Source organism: Sander vitreus, chromosome 16, assembly GCF_031162955.1.
Source record: "Sander vitreus isolate 19-12246 chromosome 16, sanVit1, whole genome shotgun sequence".
Lineage (NCBI taxonomy): Eukaryota > Metazoa > Chordata > Actinopteri > Perciformes > Percidae > Sander > Sander vitreus.
In genome coordinates this window covers 15,065,975-15,076,123 of record NC_135870.1, presented here as the reverse complement: position 1 = coordinate 15,076,123, position 10,149 = coordinate 15,065,975, and the positions used below count along the sequence as shown (strand labels likewise).

The following is a 10,149-nucleotide window of genomic DNA, read 5'->3' as shown; positions in this document are numbered from 1 at the left end:
CATGTACTGAATAGGTTGAAATTTGCCAAAGGACACATTGACTGGCCAAAGGAGAAATGGGGCAACTTTCTGTGGTCTGATGAGAGCAAAATTGTTCTTTTTGAGTCTAGGGGCCGCAGACAGTTTGTCTGACGACCCCCATGCACTGAATTCAAGCCACAGTACACTGTGAAGACAGTAAAGCATGGTGGTGCAAAAATCATGTTATGGGGATGTTTCTCATACTGTGGTGTTGGGCCTATTTATCGCATACCAGGGATCATGGATCAGTTTCAATACATCAAAATACTTGAAGAGGTCATGCCTTTGAAATGGGTCTTTCAACAAGACAATGACCCAAAACACACCAGCAAGCGAGCAGTCTTGGTTCCAGATGAACAAGATTGATGTTATGGAGTGGCCAGCCCAATCCCCAGACCTCAATCCCATAGAAAAATTGTGGGGTGACATCAAAAATGCTGTTTCTGAGGCAAAACCCAGTAATGCAGAGGAATTGTGGAATGTAGTTCAATCGTCCTGGGCTGGAATACCTGTTCACAGGTACCAGAAGTTGGTCGACTCCATGCAACACAGATGTGAAGCAGTTCTCAGAAATAATGGTTATGCAACTAAATATTAGTGCAGTGATTCAAAGTAAAGCAAACCCTTGAGACATTTTTCAGTTCATACAGTAAATGTTTGAGTTTGTAAAGAAAAATGCCTAATATTCCTTTTTCTTCACTTTCTGTAAAGGTATAACACAAACTTGATCAATTTTGGTCATGTTTTGATTTGGAATTGAATGTGCAGTGTTCCCAATGCAATGATATTATGGAATTAAAAGCTATTCTAAGAATTTTGAGCATTATTCACTTTTTTAAACACATTGCTATTATTCTGAACACAACTGTATATCTATTCATCACATTTTCCAGTATACTAGATTAATATTGTTATAAGACCCTACATTATAATAACACAGGATTAAACAAGTCTACTTTCTCTAATTGACTCAGAGTCAAATAAACAACCTGTGCGTGATGACTGAGATCAGTTTCCGACATGACTCTCACTGGATGTGCCGAGCATCACGATCTGATTGGCTGAGGAGCGCACCAGCTCTGAGTAAAGCAAAGGATGCCAGAGAGTGCTCATAGGCAGTGCATGGACGGATGCAAGCAGAGGGACGACGGCGAGACTGGGCACGTTGTTATTATTATTATTATTATTATTATGTTGATTATGATGCTTCACAGTTCAGAGAAGCCTTGAAACTTTGAAACATAGGCAATTACAGAGGGGAAGCAAGTTAGGCTAAGTGTGATGTTTTGGCTGCATGTTGTAAAATCCATCTTACCACCACCGACACATCCTCTCAGGAGTGATGGGTTCTAAGTTGACCAGACAGAGAAGTCTCGATTTTGAAACAAAAGTGTCCAAGAGAAGACGCCAGAGGAATGACTGCCCGGGAGAGAGCGAGAGAAGTGGCGGCAGAGACTTCTTGTTTACCTCCTTGATGCTCAAGTCCGACAAGCTCCCGGGAATGCTGCGGAAAACCAACCACAGCCCATATGTCAGACGGGTGGCTTGGATCCGAGAAATCCAGAGGCTTCTCCGGGAGCAGAAGATGGAGCAAGCAGCCGAAGTGCTCAAACTGCTGAGAAAGGTAAGGGGCTGACATTATTTTGATCATGAATGCGATGAGTTTGTCATTAGTCTACTTTATTCTGACGTTGTTATTAAAGGGAGAAACGTGGTTTAATTGTAGCAGTAAGTGGGGTTGGTTTGCACGTGGGCAAAAAAGTTTGCTTATATTCACGAGTTAAAAGACATTTCATTTTGTATCTGCAAGTCATACATTGATTGTTATATTTAAAGCAATTTATAGGGTAGCCTAATCTAAGTGCAGATGCATGCAACTATGTAGCCTATATTACAACAGCAGTATATTCAGTCCTTATTTCAATAAATCTGACATGGACTTGTCTGACTTGGACGTGTCTACTATACAGTAGGCACGTCCAATACCTGGATATATATACATATATCCAGCAAAAGCCCTGCTAGATTTCAACTGATGGAACTCATTGGGGAAAATCCCACCTTTCATGGAGCATGTGTATCTGCAGGTGTCAGTGTGTTAATCTTTATTTTAAAGTTAAAGTCAAGTTTAATTATTTACTTTTTGCTTCTCATAAATGCTTCTCATAAATGCTTCCCAAATAGGAAGCCTTACTGACATAGACGCTGTACTCTGTCGCCTTCTTTTAATAATCCTGAGGAAAAAAGAAACACGTATAATGAGACGCTGGTTTAAATCAACCACCTGTTTCCTCTGAATAGCTAGGAAGTTCAGCTTGATCATGTTCTGAATATCCAACATAAGTTTGTTGTTGTTTCGTGAAGCGGACAGAGTTTGAGAACAGAAAAACACAGATGGCACTCGCAGGATGTCAGGCTTTATCCTGGAAATGTATTTCTGTTGATCCTGATCCTGAAACACCAACACACCCCTCCATCCACTTGGAGGAAAAGAAGAATTTCTGATAATTCACCAAAGCCCCCTTTTTCTTCCTTTTAACAATTAAAACTTATTAGTGATTATTATTTATGACTGCAAAAAGGATTGACTAAAAGTGATTTACTGGGACTTCAAAAGAGTGACATTAGGCTGAAAAGCTGTGTTTTGTGCCCTCTCTGGTTGACGTTTCAAGTCTGAAATCACTGTAAGCGGACGAGACGCTGGTTTAAATCAACCACCTGTTTCCTCTGAATGGCTAGGAAGTTCAGCTTGTTCATGTTCTGAATAGCCAATCAGCTCCAAACCACACATAACACTGAGTGTATTATATGTTCACCCTTTAAATACACCAAAACCAATAAAGACACAAATGAAGGTAACAAGGTCTTTTTCATGGTTAAGGCTACAAAAGAAAAGTAACATAAATTAATGGTTAATCATATCGTTTCTCTTTTTCTGCCATTGTTCACTGTTTCCTGTGTGAAGGAGGCTTGAAATATACACGAGAGAATTTTAAATATCTAAATTCACATAAAAAGAAGCACTCAGCTTTATTCAAACTCAGTTGATGTTCACTAGTGTGGTATTGTTAAATAGCTCTAATCTCTCCACACTTCTTTGTTGTCAGCGCCATAGCCCCCAAGTATAGGTACAGTATGTTTATTTCTTGCATTTGAGTCTCATCTGTTACACTTTCCCATGTAACACCTTCCCTGGTCTAATCCTTACTTTCTAAAGACTTATCCAAACTAGAGAGAGGAAAAAAGAAGAAATAGTTTTAGAGCTCAGCTGAAGCTTTTCACTGCCTTCTGGTAGCTGTGCATTGATCAAAGGAGAACCGTTTTGAAGTTCAGACAAAATCAGTTCTGATCAAGAGGGCCCCATGTCATGCAAACTCCCTGCCCACCTGTACGGTGCTGTAGAATACATTACATAGTGCATGTGTGCAGATTAAAGCAGGAAACCATGCTGAGGAGAAACTATGGGTGTCTGAGAAGTCTGAATTGAAGACAAATTTGGAGGTATCTTCTGCTCTGCCCAGTATCTGTCCCTGTCCTAAAGTCTGTCAAATTAAAAATCAATTGCTGACATTAGGAAAAAACTAAGAGATAAAAACAGGAAAGTGTACATTTTATACCTAAAAAGATTGTAAAGATCAACATGTACATTTGTTGGTCGTGACCAGTGGCAGCTTTCTCCATAGCTCGGCATTTAAACTGCTCACGAAGCACGAATACGTTCTCCATCACTCACTGATCTGTAGCCAGAGCGCTGCTACTGCTGCATGTCGTTGGGGCAGAAGCCAAGTGTCTGACTAACATTACTTCAAGAAGGTGTGGAAAAAACAACTGGCGGTAGATCTCCTGTTGTTGTTCTTCCAGCTGCAAAGCAGTTTTTTCTCCTGCGACGGATGGATTTAGAGATAGATGGATGCTGGAACACATTTCTTTCGCAAAGAGGAAGTCATTACAAAGAAGAACCAATAACACTGGCCCCCACGCTCTAGCTGCATCGCAGATCTACCTTCTGGGCCATTAACTTAATTAGTTTGGGATCTTCTACATATTCAGTAGTAAATAAAAAGAATCAGCACATACTCATGTCAATTATGCTCTACAATATGCACACTGAGTAACCAATGTGCAGCGATGGAGAGGACACCAATTAAGGTGTTCTCTGTACTGTATGAAGACCATTATGAAGTCTGAGGTTAGATGGCACAACTCACATATTTAATTTGTTTCAATACAAAACTGCTCTTCAGATTTTGGTACCTCTGTGATCATATTATTATTCATCCAATAATACACAATTAAGGTAGGAATATGTATGTTTGTTTATACTTGTTAACACTTGTTTTGCACAGATATAACGTGTTAATTAGTGAGCTTTGGAAAGAGCCAGGTTAGCTGTTTCCAGCCTTTCTGCTAAGCTAAGCTAACCTACTGGCTGTTGCTTCATATTTCAGCCTGGTCTCACAGAATTCCGTGAAATGATCACGAACTATTAACACTGCATTACGTGGTGGTGGCACAGAATGTGTGAAAATTCCGTGTGGCCACCACGGAAAACAATGCCAATATAAAGTCAATGAGAAGACCCGAAAATCCGTGTAGGGAGATTGGTTGGGATAGTGGATGGGTCAAACAACTCAGGACTTTCACCCAGGAGACCGGGGATTGTGTCCCGCGTGTCACGTTTTCTAAACCCAACCGTAACCGTCCCATTCTTCTTTTCCTAAACCCAACCGTCCCGTTGTTGTCCCGCATCCCATTATTGTTTTCCTAAACCCAACCGTCCCATTGTTGTCCTGCGTGTCATGGAAACGTAAGCCCACCCATAACCTTTTCCTTAACTTAAAGGGCCGTGTTCATTTCACGGAATTTTTCCGTAGGCCCATCACGGAATTTTCGGCGATCCGTGTTCATTTCACGGAATTCTTCCGTGGGCCCATCACGGAATTTTTTGCGATTCCGTGAAACTGCCACAGATTTTGAGTTAAGGGGCCATATTCATTTCATGGAATTCTGTGAGATCAGGTTGCATATTTACAGTACAGACATGAGAGAGTATCAATCATCCTATCTAACTCTCAGAAAGAATGGGAATAAGTTTATTTCCCCTAATGTCAAACTATTCCTTTAAATAAGATGAGCTTCTGGTATACTTCTGACAACCTGAGATCATTTGAAAAAGTGTTTGGCACTTGACTCATGTGGCCGGTAGCTACAGCATTAATATCATAGGAATCTGGTGAAAATGAATGCACTGGAGTGAACATTGAAGACTCACTTTGTAGATAATGAATTATTTCAATAAAATACTGATTCCTTTAGATTGGAAAATTGGATAGAAGTACAATGTGTATTGAAAGTTCCTCTTCATTTAAGGGACAGATTGTTAATGTGAATGTAACAAACAAAATGCCCTGTTAATTACAGTATCTCACAGTGTTCCTGTTAGAGTGTACAAGAAGAAACTATTTCTGTCACATTTGACTGAGTTGATATATTGACTTCATCCTAAACTTGTCAGATATCCTTGCCAAAGCATAGTTGCTGCTGGCCAAGCATTTTTGAATCTTCAGCTTTTCAGTACTTTCTCGCGTCACAAGATGCAGTTTTTAATTTATACCTTTTACTTTAATATGATTGCATAAAAGGTCACAACATTTTGTCAATCCAGGAAAGAACATGTATTCCTTCAGTCAAAGAAAAAGTAAAAAAAAGGGAAAACTGGACACCTGACAGCTTTGACATGTTTCTTACACTGAAGCAGAACACTGTGGGACTGGATTTGTCAAACTGCAATATATTTAATTGGATTCTACTGAACTGCATGTGTGGGATGATGTTCTGCGGCTTGAAGCTCATCGTTTTATCAAGACTTTTTGTGACGAGGCAGAAGTCATTAGATATGCAGCTTTAACGAGGACATTTGTAGTCGGATCTGAGGGCACGCAGGCATGTACACAGGCATCCTGTCAGTGACAAATAGGAAAATATTTCATGCTTTTATGATTAGGAATCAGTCAAATTAATCCAATGGATGTGTATTGTGTATATTTATGTGTATTTAAATCATGAATTCCCCTCATATCTGATGCTGTAGCTGCACTACTCACATCATCATAAAATAATCAAATTCCTCTGTGCCTCCATTTATGGACACATGTTGTACCCTCAGTCTGTGCCAAATGAGGTTTATTGAAGGGAGGGCTGGTCTGGAGGATAGTCCAGCGTCAGGGAATCCCACAGAGCTTCGCTGTAATAAATCAACTCAAAAGCTGGAGGAGGAGAAAATGCTGATGGGAGTTTTCCTCTTTGCTTCCACTGTGCCTCTAAGTGTTATGGCTGTCAGAGCGTATACAGCATGTTTTACACAGCTTCCACCTCAGGCCTGCTATTTGAAAAGCTTTTCAGTTCATATAGAGCTGATAGTCTTTCCTCTTTAGCTCCACAGCTTTTAGTTGTATAGTTTACAACAGGATGGTGGTCCAGTGAAACATGTTTGTTAGTCAGTAGCAGCAGTTATGTCACTGGTATAACAGCTTGTATGAGTAGAGCAAATCGCAAATAACAGTTGTTATGGATTAGGAGAGAAATGCAGCTTTAAAAGAAGAGATTTCCTTTGACTTTCTTTCCTCCTATTCCCAACCTTTCATTTTCTATTCATTTTGTTTTATCTGCTCAGTTTCACGTCTTCCCTGCTGATTGTTGTTGTTGGTATCTTCTCCGAAAAGGCGGTGGATGCCGTATTCTGGTGAGGCTCAAACACAGAGTGTTAACAACATGTCAGCACACGTCGAGGTGTTACCTGAAGATGCAACATATTTACATTCTCACTGCAAAAGGTTTTATTGAACTGTTCTTCACATCACACAAGCTTTAACTTATGAATGTTGAAGATTGAAGGTAGAGAGCGTAAGTGCATTTAACTGGGATCAAAAAGTATTTTTCTCAGACAGTTTAGAGTTGTGTTTTGTGAGAATGATAAAAAGTCGATGGGCCTAAACTACAAGTGAAACCTACAAATGCGATAAGAGCAACCAGAAACTAGTATAGCAATAATAATATTTGAAGAGGGACAACACAACTTTTATCTTAATCTTTACCCACAATGTACCCCACACACAAATACATGCACATAGACAAATCTTCCCACCCCCAATCAACTGCACTGGGTGGAACGCACAACTTTAATAGCAAAAACCTATCAGCTTGTAGTGTGATAAGAGGGCAGGATGAAAGGTGATGATGAACAAAGCTCATAAACATTGACTCTATTTTCATTAAACTATCCATGATATGTCACTTGAATATTAAATTAAGTGTGCCTCAAACATGTCTCTTTCAATCACATTCATTGTGTCTACACTGTTAGTTTTAGAAAGAGTTAACCAAAATGCTTTGCTCTCTCTTCTTTTCTCTCAGGATTTGGGACTCCAGGGAACGTCACTCAATGACATTTTGTATAAGAACGCAGCTTTTCTCAACCTGGTGGACCCCATATCTCATGAGCTGCTGCTCAGTCTCGCCCGGGACCTGCAGTGTCCAAAAAGGGTGAGAATCCAGTATGATCCAGTTTGTTTTAAACTGTTACATTCATGAATTATGAAAAAGAACTTCTACAGACGTCACATTAATTAAACGGGGCAAGGTCAACAATTGTAAACAAAGGAGAGGCAAGCTGCAACATGTCCGCATTTATTAGCCACGCCTAAGTGCATGTGCATATTTGTTGTCATGCTGTTGTGACAACAATTGACTGTCAGTTTTCTTTGTCCAAACACAACTACAGAATATTAAACAAGCAATTATACTTGTTTAATCATTAGCATGGATAACTAAGCAGGTCTTGGTGTTCAATATAGGTGACATATTAAGTTTTATTATGTAGGGATCCTGCATACTTTTCACAGATTCTGGCTTATATTTAACAAGGGAAATGTGAGGCTCAGCAGATTTGAAGTCAAGTTGAGTTTAATTTATATAGCACACAAATTTGCTTTACAATGTGTACAATGTGACTTTACATCCATAGTAACAACTGCTATCTTCTTTGACATTGCTCGCACAGAGTAAAATAGTACTGTAAATATCAAGAATGAGTTCATAATGCATTGCATTAAGATATTCTATTTTTTTTTTTTAAATAATTACTTACATCTCAACATGTCTTTAGGGTTACATTTACAGCATTTTTCAGCCACAGTTCACAATGCATTCTGGTAGGTTTCTCCCACCATGTTTCATTTTTGAGTCTGCATGTGGAAATGCTGCACTTGGAGGACAATGTGGGGGTAGAAATGAGAGCTACCACTCAGTCCAAGCTACAAAGGGGACACCTGCATGCTGTGGGCTGGGTAGAGAGGGAAAGGATGAATGGTAGGGCCAATGGGAGGCATTGGGTCAGAGTTTGGTTCTGCAGTGGCACCATGCAGTCTGTCTTCCCTGCTGCTCATGTGCTCTTTAAGCACATTGGCAAATAGTAACAGCTGTGCTCCAAGACCTGCAGCTGTATGAGAGTACCTGCCAATAGGTTGCTTCATACTAGAAAGCGTGGGCAGGTGCCCAGTGGTCATCATGCTGAGGTCAACACAGCCGGCGGCCATGGTCAATGGCACCGATTCTTGTAGGGAAGCTTGGCCTTGGCACCAACAATGAGAGCACTTTGAGGGCTCTGACAGCTGGCAGGTGGCCAGTGGGATCAAACTGGAGTTCACTGAGTCTCTCTATAGTCTATTGTATCCCAGGTAACAGACACCTCTCAGTGTTTTGTAAGTGACTGTAGGAAAATATTAAGGAGGAAAAGGTGGTCCTAAGCCTTCCTTTGTAGTGAATAGTTACATAGTTGCATCAAAAAGACAGCTTCCATTTGTGCCATGAGTCATAACGATGGACCTTGCTATATGCAGAAGACAACAGTTCTGTCTCTGTATTAGGGTTTTATTAATGTTCACATTGGTGGGGCATATTAGAAGTTTCATTGAGATATACAAGTCTAAATTGGGGTACATGAATATACAGATTGTACCAACGTCTCAGCTATCACTCTCAAATTGGTTTACAGATAGTACTGATATGAACAAACCTTTTGCAGCAGCAAAAAACATTAATAATTTACATTCAGTTACTCTTTATCTGTTACTCAATTTGAACTTATCAATTATGCATATTAGATGAGTTCCGATTGATGTGGTCAATGAAATAAAGAGCTGGCCCTTTAAGATATAAATCATGATTTATCCAGACTGGGAGTCGGCTCATCTAATTGTAGCACGGCATACAAATCCAAGATATTAAAATTAAAATTACATTTCAAACTAAGGTATAAGGGTGAAGACACCACAGACACAGCTCAGAGTGGCTGTAAAACACATAGCCAGCAGCAATTACAGTTATCTAGAGTCTGCGGTTAACTCTTTTAGGAAAAGATGGGTTGCCTTAAGATAAAGTCACCGTGGTCTAGTTTTTACTTACCGAGTCCAGATGATAATCACCTGTGAGAAACTCTTATCGCTGTTTGCTTTGGCGGGGAAAGCCCAGGAGGACGGGAGGGAAAGTGAAGAGCTGGCAGCGTTGACTGACTGGCGACCCGTGGAAGGATACTGTGTCAGACGTGATGAGGATGTAGAGAGGCAATGTGCTGGACATAAGGCCTGGCAGCTGCTTCTATGCCCACACTGAGATATATTTAGATTATATATATTCAAGGACATTAAGGTGTTAAAAGATGCATCATTTGTGAATGCTTTGAAGTGTATGGTCCTCAGTTTTATAGTTACAGTTACAGTTTATTTAATATATGTTGTGATTCACTCAGCTTTACAAACCCGTGATTAACATCTAAGAATGCTTATAGTGACTTGACTCATGTTGATCCTTCCAGTCCACAGATTCACATTTTCTAAGAATATCTTCACATTGCGAATCAGTATGCGCAGCTATAACGTCGTGTTCAGTCATCCAAGTGGCTGAAACAGCAGCATTGAATGTTTTGAAATATGAGGCATGTTTGGTGGTCGTCCTAGAAAAGAAGTGGCAATGGGAATGGTTAATCGCCTTAAGGTATATTGCCCCTGTCTTTTTTTTTCCTCTCGCTACATTGCCTCTTCCTTGTTGTCGTGTTGTACCATTAATTAGATT

General features: G+C 40.0%; 1 protein-coding gene across 1 annotated transcript in view; it reads left to right on the top strand.

Moving 5' to 3' along the window:
- Window positions 1–1,192: 1,192 nt before the first annotated feature.
- lrrc75bb (leucine rich repeat containing 75Bb) overlaps window positions 1,193–10,149 on the top strand; it is a 30,386-nt gene continuing 21,429 nt past the window's right edge. Inside the window, exons 1-2 of the mRNA XM_078271822.1 lie at window positions 1,193–1,645; window positions 7,435–7,563. Coding sequence (XP_078127948.1) covers window positions 1,364–1,645; window positions 7,435–7,563 — 411 coding nt within the window. The 5' untranslated portion in view covers window positions 1,193–1,363. The remainder of the gene's footprint in view (window positions 1,646–7,434; window positions 7,564–10,149) is intronic.